Genomic DNA, 14,894 nt, shown 5'->3' with positions numbered 1-14,894 from the left:
AATTAATAAAACAGTAAACCTAAGATTCTATATTTGACGAGTGACTGAGGACAAATAATAAATATTTTCTAAACACTCGTTTTGAAAGTTGGTTGGAAAATTGTGACAGAATTTGAATAAAACACAAAGAAAGAAAGAAAGAATATGGGAGGGTAACCGCTTACCACTAACCTGTCATAATTACAGCTACAATTTAAAATGGTATTTCAATTCAATAAGTTAGGACAAAATCTGTGATTTACTCTCTCAACAAACGCTAAGATTTTGCTACGCCTTTAAAAGGCGCCGCTCTGTCGTGTGACGTCACTTCCTGTATTTAAAAATGGCGGACATCAACATTACAGTGTTTTGGTGCGTTACAGTGTGATTATCAAGAGCTGCTTCAACATGAAACGACTTCTGAGACAGCGATAAAAGCCAAAGTTGCTTGAGAGAGGCTAAGAAAGTAAATATGCTTCTTTTAGTTTTGTTATTTTACCGTCAAACAGTGAAATGTGCAGCGTTGTCTGAGAGTCTCATTATGTCACCGTGCTCAGGCTGTAGCGCGGCATCCTTTTTCTCTGATAAAACACTTTCAAAGAAAGCATTGAGCAGATATTAAAACAGCTACTTGTAAGCCAGCGCACATATAAATAAGCTATAGTCGCTCACCAGCAATTATTTTTTATTTAAGCCAAAGCAGTGGTGATAAACAAAGATATGATCTTCACTTAACACGAGTTTTCCTCATTGTTATGTCATAGACGTTTAACACTACTATAACGGAAGTCTCTTCTTCATCATACACAAGCAGTGTCCGCAATGATTTCAGATATAATTTAAATCGAATCCTTTTTTTTTTTACACCCTTGTGGGAAATTACATAAAAAGGTGGTGAGTTGCTTGTCTTTTAAAGGGATCACTTCAGTTACAATAGGGCAAGACAACAATTTGAATGTTGAAACTTATTCCTTGAAACTTTTGTAAAAATGTATGCACCCTCCTCATTTGATCCCAATAGCCCTTTCAAAAAGGGGAGCAACATTTTGGATACCAGTATTTGTAATGCCACAGAGAAGCAGAGCCACTGATTTGCTCTGTTCTTCTTGGCAGGCCTGTGTAGAAGAAATGTATCCAGGTGACTTCATGTCCGTCAGTTCATCATTATGCAGGAGCTGCAGCTCTATACCTACCTTTGCAAATAAAATCAGATATGCGAGCATGACAGAATCCTAACTCTCCAGAAATCAATACTGCGTATAGTGCTTTTGGAGAACTGAGCCGCAACATCACAGAGTATTCGTGCTACATGAGAAGTATTATGGCTGTAACTGTTGCCAAATTATGCGGGACTCAGTCTGTATTTACCACGTTATTGTTCTCTTGTGACTTTGTATTTCAGACAGGTTCTCAGCTTTGTTTTACACTAAATATGTGTTAATTAGTGAATGAATTAATTCATTTATAAAGTCTGCAATGTACTGCAATGTTTTGTAAAATAAATGTTGTTTTGTTGTTTGTTGGAATAAGTAAGCATATATTTCAGAAAGCTGTTTGTATGATGAACACATTGTTGACATGCTAAAATATTGATGTTAGCGGCTGTAAAATCAATCCCGCTGAACCCCAGGATATTTGATCTTCGTCTACTAAATGTAAACTTTTCATGCATGCTCTGGATTTATTGATAAATGCATTCAAGGTAGAATTGTTCTTTCGATTAACATGTCAAAACCGCTGGTCCCTGTGTAGACTTACACAATGAGTAGCAGAAGAAAGAGGGCCCCTCCTGCGAGGGTGGACGAAGAAGCCAAGAGGAGGCTGGAATGGAACATGCTGGAGGACCGCAAGAACGAGGTGATCCAGGAAGATGACCAGACTCCGTCCTGTTCCATTCTTTCAGTCGACCCCACTCCCAGCAGCACTTTTCTGTCTGCTGCAGAGGACGTGACAGAGGCTCCCTGCACCCACTCTCTCCAGTTTTCAGAGGAACTTCCTGGCACCTCTTCAGACGTCGCCTCTGCCTCAGCCTCTCTGACACTCACGGTGTTGCCTTCTTTCAAGCTGGGCCACATCTGGAAGGCCCTCGTCGGGGAGTTCAGCCTCCGGCCTTCTTGGCTCCCATCTGACTACGAGCAGAGAGTTTTCACACTCCACAGAATGGGGGAGCAGCTCTGCCTCAGTTACAGCAGCTGTGATGAGAGCTCGGGACTGCAGTGGAGGCCCGATGAGGACAGCTGTACCACAGAGTGCAGTCTCCGTCGGATCCCGCTGGAGGACCTCGATTGGCTGCAGAAGAGGAGGGTGCTGCAGCTCCTCCACCAAACACAAGAACAGACAGTCAAGGTATGAGGGTTTTTCTCATGGTATAGAATATTGATTGTGAAGTATGTAACGATGGTAAGGTTTTTAATGAAATGCAAGAAACGTCTTCAACCAGACTCAAAATAATTCTATTTTTGAGGACCATAAGACCTTGAACACTGTCAAATGGACCAAACAAATATCAAATCAGGCAAAGTCTTAATAGTTGTGGGCTAGTTAGTCTGATGTAGTGTTAGAAAATCAAACAATTTAAGCTCACTGTGCTAAAAATCACATATGCAAGCAAAGCTGTTGATTTGCTCTATCTGGCAGGTGGGGATTTACCTTCTGGAAACTGGGCTCGGAAAGCCGGAGTTCCTAAGCGAGGGAAGTGCTCGTCTGAAAAAAGCAAATCAGCTAATGCAGAAATTACTGGAATATTTTTACGATTTTATCATTCCTGGTAGGTGTCTCTTTGTCATTAGTACCATGACAGCTTTGCAGTTCAAAACAGATTGGGGCCCTACGCGAGCATAATCACAAACAGTAGCAACCCCCCCATTTCATCCTGTCTTGACAAAAATATTTGTCTGCTGTATTTTCTGTGTAGAAGTTGTAGAGAATGAGGAGGAAGAATGTGACACTGACCTGGAGAGGCAAAATGTGGAGGAGCTCTATGATTATGTCAGACATCTGCACCAAAAAGAGAGCCAGGAGATAACCTATGATGTCCAGCACAAGGCTCTTATTCCTGTTCTCAGGCCCTATCAGAGCCAGGCTGTCAACTGGATGCTGGAGAGGGAAAAACACAGGAACACTGCGCATAAAGGTACACTTGAAATTTTGAATTGAATTTTTGACTAATGGTTATAAATTATCACCGTTTCAGCCTAAAAAATTCAAACAGAGCTTGTTTTTTCTTTTGTTATCCATTGACCTTTTTATCACGGATCACAACTTTCGAATGAATTAAGTTTTTAAAGAGACCCAGGAAGTGAATCAGCCGAGACAGTGAAGATCGCGAAAGTGAAGCTATAAAAATGTAAAGATTTTTCAGTATTTACTCTTTCTTTGCAGAACAATTGCTGCATTTCCTCTGGCGGGAGTTGGTGACTTTGTGTGGCAAGAAGTTGTTTTACAACCCCTTTACTGGCTGGTAAGAGCTCAGGATATCTCTTGTGTTAAATAGTCACTTCATCTGGAGACTTGCAGAAAACCCCCCCAGAGTAATTTTCGGGAACAGACTTTAATGGGACATATTATGAAAAAAAAACAAACATTTTTGTTCTGTGCTTCATAGCATATAATTTGGTGTCTGAGATTACTGCCAACTCAAAAACCCTAAAACTCAGGAAAGCACTTAAATTTGGGCACTCTTGGTTGTACAAGAATCGCTGGGGATTTCAGCATCGCCCTCTCAGCTTAGAGCAGTAGTGGTTCAGTTATCAACCCTCCTTATCTATATATCCACCTAACCTCAAGTTAAAAATCATTGCTGCATTTGCAGTACATTGGAATTGGGAAGACAAAAGTCTTTTTGCTCTTTTGGCTTTTTGCTTTGCTGATTGCAAATTTTGAGCAGGAGTTCTGTAGTTCACTTCACTTAAGAAAGAAATCAGGTGATAACACTCCGCCGGGTCTCTGCCTAATGTTTTTTTTATCCTGACAGGGGAAATGTAAGCAACTGAGAATAAAACTGCCAATCAAGAACTTCTATATCAGTTTAGTGTGTTAGATGTGTGCTAGTGTGGGCTCCCAGGCTATGTGCTGTTTGCTTCATATACGATTCAATGGGTCAGTATGAGTGCAGGTGTAAATTCGTGATTAGAAAAAGGAGGTGGCACTTTGTGTGATTTTGATTTTGTGCCAGCTTGTGAAAAAAAGGGCATGATATGTCTTCTTTAAGTTTATTTAAATCAGTCCCCGAAGTACTCTGCACAATCCACTGCCCTCACTATCGGCACTTTTTGTGCATTCCCTTAAAGCTGTTCTCTGTTCATAGTCAATTTTAAATGACTATTTCACTCTTGCACCAGTGGCAGTGATGTTTAAAGCTGATATCGCAAAACAACAAAAGCTAAACATGGCAACACACCACAAGTGATTTGTAGGCTGACCCATACAGTTGAATAATTTTGTGTATATACAGTACATATCGATACTTGAAGGTATATATTTGTTTTCCCCATGTTTGTTTTGTCTTTTAATTCAGTTTAATTCGAGAATTTCCGCTGGCTGGTGTCGAGTGGCCTGGTGGGATCCTAGCTGATGAGATGGGGCTCGGAAAGACGGTGGAAGTTCTGGCGCTCATCCTGTTCCATACCCGGCTGGACCTGGAGCAGGAGGCCCTCACTCTGCCTGTGGTGAGGACCGATCTGGAGCTACTGTTTTTGTGTAGAATATAAGTGATTCCTTCTATTTCTGATGGATGATTTAATTTTACATTTAATGCCCTCTGAAGACTTCGCGTTAAGTGAAATCTGAGTTGTACGATGGTATGTATTTTCATAATGATCCATTCCTTGGTTTCACAGGGCAAGTCTGTAAATTACTTTGTTCCTCCCCGTCCATTGGAAAGAAAGAAAGCTGTATGCTGCAAGCCTGAGGCGCAACCGAAAATGAAAATGTCCTACCCAAGTATGTCCCAGTCATCTCAAGCGGTCCTCATAAGTGCTTAAAATTTGATTCACATTTTTCGAAATCTTGTTTTTTTTTCTTTTTCTCAGCTGTCCGTGTTATGCTGCTCACTGCGATAAAGGAGATGCGATCCAGCAAAGGAGCCTCGGTCAATGCTGTGTTCACCTACATCCGTGCCACTTACGGCTACGACCTGTTGAAGAATCGCAATCACATTAAGAAGACGCTGGCAAAACTCATAGATGAGGGCATGGTTGACCGGGTCAAAGGCCGGGGCTTGGCAGGGTCATTCAAGCTGGGGAAGAACTACAAAGAAACAAAGAAAACGTTAACAGGAGCATCCAAGTCTGTAAGAATAAAGCGCTTCAAATGCAAATGTCATATCCTTCAAGTAATTCTCTGTTGTCTGGTGTGAGTTTGAAATGCATTTATCTCCGTCAGAACTCTAAGAACGTAGAGAGCGCGCCCAGGAAAACGTTTCAGAGACGAGCAAAGGAGAAGGCTGAAGCAGCTCTGCAGAACTCTCTGTCAGAGGATCAAAGAGATCTGAGTCCTACGTCCGACTGTCCTGGAGCAGAGGAAATTGAAACAAAGGACTGGGATGAAAGTCAGAATGAGAAAGCAGATCAGCCAGATGACATTTTGGGTGCTTCCGCTGTGTCGTTGCAGATGTCTCCGGGTAAAAGTGATCCGGAGACACAGGACCCGCCCAAAATGGAGGATCTACCTGAAGAAGAGGGGCGGGTCTTACAGCTCGATTCACACGAGGAGACAGAAACCCCCACCAGAACATCTGTGGTCCCCTTTAACACCTCAGACTACCGCTTTGAGTGTATCTGTGGGGAACTGGGCATCGTTGACTACAAGGCCCGCGTGCAGTGTATGAACTGTCAGCTGTGGCAACATGCAGACTGCGTAAACTACAAAGAGGAGAGCCTTAAAACAACACCTTTCTACTGCCCTCACTGCCTGGTAGCCATGAAGCCGGTGTCCACTGGTGCCACACTCATTATTTCCCCAAGCTCCATCTGCCACCAGTGGGTGGAGGAGATCAACCGGCACATAAGGTCCTCCTCCCTACGAGTGCTGGTGAGAGACGAGATCCGTAGATGAGTCTTTGGGTTTTTTGATATTACATGAGTGCCAAATGTTTGGATTTTTGTTGTCGGTTTCTTCATGTGAAATGATTTTACTTTGCAACAAAATCCAACATCTCAGGATGTTTTCTCACCAATTTCGAGCTTTATTAATCCATCTTCTTCCCTCAGGTTTACCAGGGTGTGAAGAAACATGGATTCATCCAGCCGCATATGCTCGCTGAGCAGGATGTGGTCATCACCACCTACGATGTGCTTCGCTCCGAGCTCAACTACGTTGACATTCCCCACAGTAACAGCGAAGACGGACGCCGCTTCCGCAACCAGAAGCGCTACATGGCTGTGCCCAGTCCTCTGGTGGCTGTGGAGTGGTGGCGCATCTGCCTGGATGAGGCTCAGATGGTCGAGTGTCCCACTGCCAAGGTGAGTTGGAGTTGCATTTGGGATCCCCCCCCCCCCATTGTTTCATTTTGAGTTATGTGTCACAATTGTTTTTTTTATTCTCTTATATTTTTTTGCAATCAGGCTGCAGAAATGGCTTTACGGCTCGCGTCTGTCAACCGCTGGTGTGTCAGTGGCACCCCTGTCCAAAGAGGTTTGGAAGGTAAGCTGAAAACAAAAACAAAATCAAGCCTTGAGTCAAATAGGTGTTGTGATTGCTCTGTTTGTGCTCGCCCGAAGCTCTAACAAGTAGTCAAGATATTTTTGACATGAGGAAATGATAGAAAGCCTGACAAAAGGTTCCGCGCTTAACTGATTTTGCTTTCCAGATCTGTATGGCCTCGTACTTTTTCTTGGAGTTGACCCATACTGGGTAAAGCATTGGTGGGACCGGCTGCTTTATCGCCCCTATCGACGCGGAAACTCAGAGCCTCTGTACAGCGTAATCGCTCAGATATTATGGCGGTCGGCTAAAAAAGATGTCATCGATCAGGTAGGATTTTAGGAGTTCTGCTTGTACGTCATTCTTAACTCTCCATTACCAGAAAGTAAGACTTTTTGTGTATTTTCCTTTGTTTTCCATCTTTCTTTGTTGGTTCAGATTCAGATCCCCCCTCAGACAGAGGAGGTGCACTGGCTTCATTTTTCCCCCGTTGAAGGTCACTTCTACCACCGGCAGCATGAGGTCTGCTCTCAGGACGCTCTGGTCAAACTCAGGAAGATCTCAGACTGGAGCCTTAAGCTCGGCAGCCTCGACCGCCGCACCGTCAACACCATCCTTTACCCGCTGCTGAGGCTGCGCCAGGCCTGCTGCCATCCGCAGGCTGTGAGGGGGGAGTTCCTGCCCCTGCAGAAAAGGTAGACATGAGTGGTCTTTTCTCAAAAGCAGCTGCACCAGTTCATTAACAATCTCGCTAGACTAAATAGAGTATCACAGGAAAGGTAAAGACCCTAGCAACCTTTTTGTCAGTAATAGAGCTTGCTGTTGTGTTTATTTAAAGCTGTAATTAGCGTTGGAGGATATGCTAAGTGGGTTTGTCCTCGTTCCTCTCCTCCCAGTACCATGACAATGGAGGAGCTCCTCAAGTCCCTGCAGAAGAAATGTCGAGTGGAGTGCGAAGAAGCTCACAGACAATTGGTGTGCGCACTCAATGGCCTGGCTGGAATCCACATCATCAGAAGTATAAAAAACCCTTTCTATGCTTGTGATCCCTTTGCCTCCAGTTTCCCATGGGAATCAGTTCAAACAAAACACAAGCCATGATCTCATCCTTGTCTCCCGACACTTATTGTTTTGTTGAAGTCTCAGTGAGGCGACGTATACGTTGCCGCCATACTTTGGTTATTCACATAGCCCATCTCGTTAACTCTACATGTGATGCACACAATGAGTTCCTCTGGCCTTTTCCATCTACAGATGAGTTTGGGGAGGCAGTCGAGATGTATAGAGAAGTGCTTCGTTCATCAGAGGAGCACAAAGACCGGCTGAAAACAGATTCATTACAGGTACACGGTCTCCTGTTCATGTCTCTTCTTTGACAGATGAAAGGCTTCACTGCTGCAAAGAGGAGCGCAAATAAACCCCCCCCCCCCCCAAGAAAAAAATTTTCACATTGCATGAAATCGTGCTAAAACAAATACTTTTAACTTCATAAGACAAAGGCTGTTAGTTCTGTCCCTGTGTTTACATGTAACAATCGTACAACCAGTCATTTTTTTGATTATCTGCATCTTTTTTTTGTTATGGTAAAACAGAGACTTCATGCCACCCACAACTTGATGGAACTGCTAAGTGCAAAGCATCCTGGGATTCCCCCGACCCTGAGAGATGACCGACTAAGTGAAGAGGTAATTCAGTCAGAACACATGCATAATAATAATGTAGTTCCATTTTTTTTTTTTAGATGAATCCTGATTTTTTTTTTCTTTTAAAAAAAAAAAAAAAGAAATTAGCTGCTGTTTTTATTGCTCTTACGATTCTCCGTATGTCTGTAGGCCGAGCAGTTGCGACAACACTACATGACCAAATACGACTCCGAGGTGGCGGATGCCCACCAGGGCCTGCAGCCGGTGCTACAGAACATCAAAGAGCTGAAGCGAAAAGTGAGAATTCCTTTTCTTAAAGGAAAATTGCTCTCTCTCTCTCTCTCTCTCTCTCTCTCTATCTATCTATCTATCTATCTATCTATCTATCTATCTATCTATCTATCTATCTATCTATCTATCTATCTATATATATCTGCTATGTTTTACACTTATTTTGATGTCCCCTTACAAAAATCACCTGTAATTAAGTACCTAAGATGATATCCAGCAACCAAGATTGATTATAGGTATTGTGGAGTGTTTGCTATTTGTTTTAACGTCAAACAGACCTGTATTAGGAATGGTGATTAAGACTTATTTGTACAAATGCTTGAAAATACTAAAAAAAAAACTTCCGCGTCAAGGTCAACCTGAATTCTCCCTGGTGGTTGGAAGTTATTCAGACGGCAATCCGCTGCTCAACCGACGATGATCTGGTGGCCCGAGTCAAGAATGAGCTGACTTGCAGCTACAAACAGCAGCCCAACAAGCTCTCTATGGCAGACAAGTAAAACCCTTTTTTCCCGAAATGTGTGGCCCAGCTAGCGTTTAAGCTGAGGCCAACGTGCTAATGACAAACCCGGCTTCCCTGCAGGTTCCGCGATGCCTGCGGCCTGCAGTATCTACTCACCGCGCAAATGCAGGATCTGACGAAGTCGCAAAAGACCGTGCAAGATGCAGTGAAAAGCCTCGAGGGCCCGGCTTCTAAAAAAGTAATAGATGAAGCCACCGTTTGCCACCTCCGGCCAATGCGGCTGCCACTCAACAAGTAAGCCGTCAGCATTTTATCAGCATTCTCTTTGGGAGTTTTAAGCCTGGTATAATGAAGCCCATAACATTTTTCATGTGTTTTATAACCCTCAGCCACTCTAAATGTCTTTTTCTTTTAAAGTAACAGCACAGCCTTTTGATTCATCCATTATCGTCTCTTTTCACATTGCAGCTGTGTTTTTTGCAAAGCAGACGAACTGTTTACTGATTATGAATCCAAGCTGTTTGCTCACACGTAAGTAGAGCGGTTCTTTTCCATTTCATCAGACTATCATTTGGATTGATTATACTGACTGACTGGGTTGTCTCCCTGACAGGGTGAAAGGCCAGACGGCCATTTTTGAAGAAATGATCGAGGACGAAGATGGGCTGGTGGACGACCGCCTCCCCACCACCAGCCGTGGCCTGTGGGCAGCCAGTGAGACTGAGCGCACTCTGAAAGCCATCTTGTCTTTTGCCAAAGCCAAACGCGTGGATTCGGAGCTGGTGGAGGAGGGAAACACTTTCATGGAGCTCTTTGAGAACTGGAAGAAGGAGTACAAGGTTTGTATGCGTACTTGCAACACACACACACACAAAAAGCACAACTAATACGATTTAAGGTGTTTATCTTCACACTTGCACGTTAAAACTCAAGAGTTTTGAGACAAAATGACATAAAGCATTTAGCATAAAGTATTTCTTCATTTTAGAGCATTTTACTAATATTTGAGGCATTTTGTAAGTTTTGTCACACATATGAGCACTAATTCTTATCCCTTGCTTACGACATTTCGTATTTCTTAAACGGACCATAATAAAAACCGGCATTTGTCTCCCGTCAGGTGCTGCACGAGTACTGGATGGTGCTGCGCAATCATGTGTCGGCCATCGATGAGTTGGGCATGGCCACCGAGAGGCTGCGTGTGCGTCTACCTGACGAGCCGAAACCCAAACTGCTGCACATCATAGAACCGCATGAGGTGAGTAACAAGCGGTGGCGTATTTGAATTGTTCCTGCGTGCTTAGACCCAAGTAAAAGATCCTTTACGTTAGCCTTGAAGACAAGAATAGTTTGTTATCGGGGCGGTATAAAAAAAGTCCATGTGTTTGCTTGTTTAAGTTGCATTAAGAAGTCTTCGTGGTAAGATCAAAGATGCTTTTTCTAATTTATATTTATATTTAGTCTTGTATTTTGTGTGTCACATGATCATTGTATACACTAAGCAGCACAGTTACTGGAACACATGTAGTCTGCCCCCCCTCCCCCAATCAACATTAGCTTTACTAATGTAAAAAACTTAGTCTATTAATAATAATGCATTTTATTTACAGGTGCCTTTCATGGCACTCAAGGTCGCCTTACAAAAACATCAACAAAAATAATTAATATCACTAAGAACAAAGAAAGTTAGAGGGAGTAGGCCTGTTTAAAAAGGTGGGTTTTCAGATGAGATTTGAAAGATGAGACTGAGTCAATGTTCCTGATGCTGGGGGGGAGGGAGCTCCAGAGACGGGGGGGCAGAGCGGCTGGAGGTTCTGGCCCCCATGGTGGACAAAACGGGCAGGAGTGTCCGGGAAGGGGTGTTGATGTGGAGGAGGCCAGAGAGGCATGGGGGAGAAATGTTATGGATGGCCTTGAAGGTATGGAGCAGAATCTTAAAGACCAGGCGAAATTTGACCGGAAGCCAGTTAAACTGTTGGAGAAAAGGTGTAATGTGATTGATGGATGGAATCCTGGTGATGATGCGGGCGGTAGAGTTGTGGACCATTTGGAGCTTATGGATGGACTTGTGGGGGAGACCAAACAGCAGGGAGTTGCAATAATCCAGGCGGAAAGTGACCAGTGTGTACCAGGATGGCATTGGAGTTCGGAGTAAGAGATGGACAGAGACGGTTGAAGTTGCGTAGATGGTAATAGGCTGACCGGGTAATGTTATTGATGTGGGTATGAAATGAGAGAGTACTGTCAAGGAAAACACCCAGACTCTTAACCTGTAAGGAGGGGGAAACAGAGGAGTTATCGATAGGGGGACGGTAAAACTTGGAGTGTTAGTAAGAGTGGATTTAGAACCAATGAGGAGAACCTCTGTCTTATCACTGTTGAGTTTAAAAACAAAAATAAAAGAGAACCAGGTTTTGATTTCTTGTAAGCAGTCACAGAGGGAGGAGGGCGGGAAAGTGGAGGTGGGTCTGGTACAAAGGTAGAGCTGGGTGTCGTCCGCGTAACAATGGAAGTGGATGTTGAATCTGCGGATAATCTGACCAAGGGGAAGGAGATAGATGATGAACAGGATGGGGCCGAGTACAGAGCCTTGGGGAACACCAGAGGAGAGGGGAGATGGTTGGGATGTGAAGGTTTTCAACTGGATGTTATTACTGAATGTTCTCATGGATGTGAAATACTGCCGGGGCTGATTTTCTCACATTCCTGATCTCTGCTCTCGGTTGTTCTGATCCCAGGTGGAACAGAACCGAGTCAAACTTCTGAACGACCAGGCTGTGGCCAAGTCTCAACTCCAAAAGAAGCTCGGACAGTTTCTGTACCTCACAAATCTGGAGAAGGTAATTTTCATACTGGACAGTACAGAAGAAGCACTTGAAGTGCTCTCATTTCATTGATAGAAGCGATCTCAAACTGTGTGGCTCAACCCGTCTCTGTACAACATTTTCCCCTTTATTCAAGTCGCAGGACAAGTCTACTGGAGGGCTGAACCCAGAGCCGTGTCCCATCTGTGCCCGGCCCCTGGGGCAGGAGGTGAGCATCCATTGTAGGTTCTATATGTGTTTGTGTTAATCGTGGCCTTTTTTGCTCATAATTGTCTATACTATCTTCGAAAAAACTTGAGTGAGTTTTAGGTGCAAACTTACAATCGGAGCTCCCTCTGAACAAAATGTGCCTCTTAGTCAGTTTAAAAGGAATCGGTCCAACTTCCCATCACCTCTTTTACACTTTAACACACAAAACATTTTAACTGCAGCTCCTCTGAAGCCGATTCCATGTTTGCTACCAAAACATTTCTCTGCTAATAGCAATGTGCCCGAGTTACCAGCTGTTCTGATATTTGCCTGACTGTTTTTGAGTTGCTTTCTTCATCGTGTGAGTTTTAAAACTGACGTGGAAAACAATTATTAAATACCAATTTGAACTTGACCTGTAAGGTCTGAAGCAGTTTGCTCCAAACTGTTTTTCTGACCTATTAAGTCCTTTTGTAGACATCAAGGATGTCTCTCTCTACGTGTCATGTACCAGATTTAACTAGGGAATGAATTGCAGATGACGATTCACTGGAACTTTTTTTTGTTTTCTTTCAGCTCTTAGCTCACTCATAATTGACCTCTCTTTTATTTTTTTTCCATCAGTTGCAACTATGACAAGAAATGTGCTTTAGAAGTCAGTTTAATCTGTCATAGTGTTTGTTTTGAATAATACAGAAACAATGGGTTCTTGTTCTCTCTCCTTTCCAGTGGGCTGTGCTGACTTGTGGCCACTGCTTCTGTAACGAGTGCATTGCCATTATTGTGGAGCAATACAGTGTGGGTTCCAGGCGGCGTGCCATTAAGTGTGCCATTTGTAGGCAGACTACGTCCCACACGGAAATCTCCTACGTGTTCACTACACAGTCATCCAGTCAGGACCAAGACATACCAGTCAAGGTCAGTCGGCAGTTTGATACCGCTTTCATGTGATACCGGCAGATATCTGGTCTTTTATGAGAGGACACAGGTTTTGGGATAAGAGGTTCCCACAGCTTTGATAACTTGCTTTTCCTGTCCCAGGGAAGCCACTCTACCAAAGTGGAGGCGGTAGTGAGAACACTTAAGAGGATTCAAGTGAGCAACCCGGGTGCCAAGTGTCTTGTCTTCTCCACGGTAACTGTGAACCATGTCTACTCTGTAAGATAGTGATTTATTTTGGTGATGCCGAGTTTGGATCTGACCCGGTTCGTCTTTCGTCTCTTCTGAACAGTGGCAGAGTGTCCTTGACATCATCGCCAAGGCCTTGTTCGACAATAATTTGGAGTTTTCGCAAATCAATGGAATTCACAAATTCCAGGTTTGGTTTTGCCGTGTTTCTAAATCTACATGTAGAGAACCACATCTGCAAGTACTTGTACTGCTTTTTTTCATTTGGGATTCCTTTGTTTAATTCCACAACCGCAAGTTTGGTTCATTTCTTTTAAGGACTATTCAATTAGCTCCCTGCATGCCATCATAAACACTCTCAAAGACTCTTTCAGACACTTGCCGTGGCTGTTGAGACTGAAGTATTGTTGGTGTTGACATTTTTTTGGACAGCTAAATAGATTAATGTCAGAAATGTGTTGATCAGAATCTGCGGCAATCGTGCGTTACTTTTCCAGGAGAATCTGAGTTCTTTCAAGTACGACGAGAAGATAAACATCCTTCTCCTTCCACTCCACACTGGCTCCAACGGGCTGAATATTATAGAAGCAACGCACGTGCTGCTGGTTGAGCCAATCCTCAACCCTGCCCACGAGCTTCAGGCAATAGGCAGGGTGCACCGGATCGGACAAACCAAGTAAGCAGCTGTTGAGTTTTCTAGCAGTTTAGACCCGCATATATGGGTTTTATTTTTTAAATTATGTTAATGTTTTTAAGTACACAACAAAGCAATAGAAATGTTGTTTAAAGAGTTGAAGATACTGCTGACTGATGACTGATTTGTTCATTTAGATCAGTAAACCTGTGAGCGGTCAGCTTTATTTTACTTGATTTGTGTTTCTTGTGCCCATTAGGCCAACATTTGTTCACAGATTCCTTATAAAATCCACTATTGAGGAGAGAATGCAAGCTATGCTGAAGACAGCAGAAAAAAGGTCTGTGCAAAGCGAACTGTACTTTTTGATTGTTTCCAATTGAAAGCAACCAATTTAGAAGGTGCCCGGTAATCTCAAAGTGCCAATAAACTCTTGTTTTAAATTCCAGTCACACCAGCACAGCCATGAAACACTCTGAGGCCGCCGTACTGACAGTGGCCGACCTGGCTGATCTGTTTACTGAAGACACGGAACCTCTGGAGTAAATCTGCACATGGAGGGATATCGGCTGAGGAAACGCAGTGAAAGAGAGCTCGCTCTTTACACACGAGGGAAAGAACTACTCTGATTTTGCACATTCCGTGTTTTGTTTTTTTTTTGTTTTTTTTTTTGTTTTTTTTTACCAGCATCCCGAATTTATGAAATGCATTTCCAGGAGGATATTTTAGCAAATCAACAACATGTAACGACATGTTTCTTAAATGTATTTGCAGTCAAATTTTAAATCTTTTGTAGCAGATGTATTTGGGTCACTTGTGGTTAAAGTTGTTATTTCCTAATTCAATAACAATTTCAGCTGTTTAAGCGTGTTTTTGGTTTGTTTTTCCTTTGACAGGACTTGTACAGTGTTGTTGTTGTTTGTGTTTATCTACTGTAGTTAAGTGCATCAATATGCGACTTCACTGTACAGCCAAGTGGAGGAAAATGGGTTTCAATACAGAAATCACTTACAATAATCAGGAAATAAAAGTCTGTCAATGACAAGACGTCAGCCTGTATAAATAGTTCTTTTTGTCCACCGCTTTTATTTATTGTGTTA

General features: G+C 43.1%; 1 protein-coding gene across 3 annotated transcripts; it reads left to right on the top strand.

Moving 5' to 3' along the window:
* Nucleotides 1–329: 329 nt before the first annotated feature.
* Nucleotides 330–14,526, top strand: shprh (SNF2 histone linker PHD RING helicase). 3 transcript variants are annotated; one of them, XM_075447799.1, is made up of 30 exons: nt 330–445; nt 1,732–2,325; nt 2,617–2,746; nt 2,894–3,112; nt 3,361–3,439; nt 4,496–4,646; nt 4,818–4,920; nt 5,010–5,269; nt 5,362–6,009; nt 6,189–6,440; nt 6,543–6,621; nt 6,788–6,951; nt 7,060–7,316; nt 7,518–7,639; nt 7,876–7,964; nt 8,214–8,306; nt 8,454–8,561; nt 8,909–9,051; nt 9,139–9,312; nt 9,487–9,549; nt 9,632–9,857; nt 10,139–10,276; nt 11,757–11,858; nt 11,980–12,051; nt 12,762–12,950; nt 13,074–13,166; nt 13,264–13,350; nt 13,658–13,836; nt 14,054–14,134; nt 14,244–14,526. In XM_075447799.1, exons 2-30 carry the CDS (start codon nt 1,741–1,743, stop codon nt 14,338–14,340), a joined length of 4,983 nt encoding a protein of 1,660 aa, XP_075303914.1. In that variant the 5' UTR covers nt 330–445; nt 1,732–1,740; the 3' UTR covers nt 14,341–14,526. The 3 variants fall into 3 exon arrangements, with proteins under 3 accessions (XP_075303914.1, XP_075303915.1, XP_075303916.1); XM_075447800.1 differs by having other exon boundaries at nt 1,093–2,325; XM_075447801.1 differs by lacking the exons at nt 13,074–13,166; nt 13,264–13,350; nt 13,658–13,836; nt 14,054–14,134; nt 14,244–14,526 and having other exon boundaries at nt 11,980–12,064; nt 12,762–12,880.
* Nucleotides 14,527–14,894: the final 368 nt, after the last annotated feature.

Source organism: Odontesthes bonariensis, chromosome 17 (assembly GCF_027942865.1).
Source record: "Odontesthes bonariensis isolate fOdoBon6 chromosome 17, fOdoBon6.hap1, whole genome shotgun sequence".
NCBI classification, from domain to species: Eukaryota; Metazoa; Chordata; class Actinopteri; order Atheriniformes; family Atherinopsidae; genus Odontesthes; species Odontesthes bonariensis.
Note: the sequence above shows the minus strand (reverse complement) of the source record. Positions and strands in the feature narration are given on the sequence as shown.

Excerpts from the sequence above, each read along its gene's own strand:
- shprh (XM_075447799.1), top strand. The coding sequence starts at position 1,741 with ATGAGTAGCAGAAGAAAGAGGGCCCCTCCTGCGAGGGTGGACGAAGAA. Across the intron at positions 8,307-8,453 it reads ATGACCGACTAAGTGAAGAG|GCCGAGCAGTTGCGACAACA; the intron begins GTAATTCAGTCA and ends GTATGTCTGTAG. Across the intron at positions 9,052-9,138 it reads AAGCTCTCTATGGCAGACAA|GTTCCGCGATGCCTGCGGCC; the intron begins GTAAAACCCTTT and ends GCTTCCCTGCAG.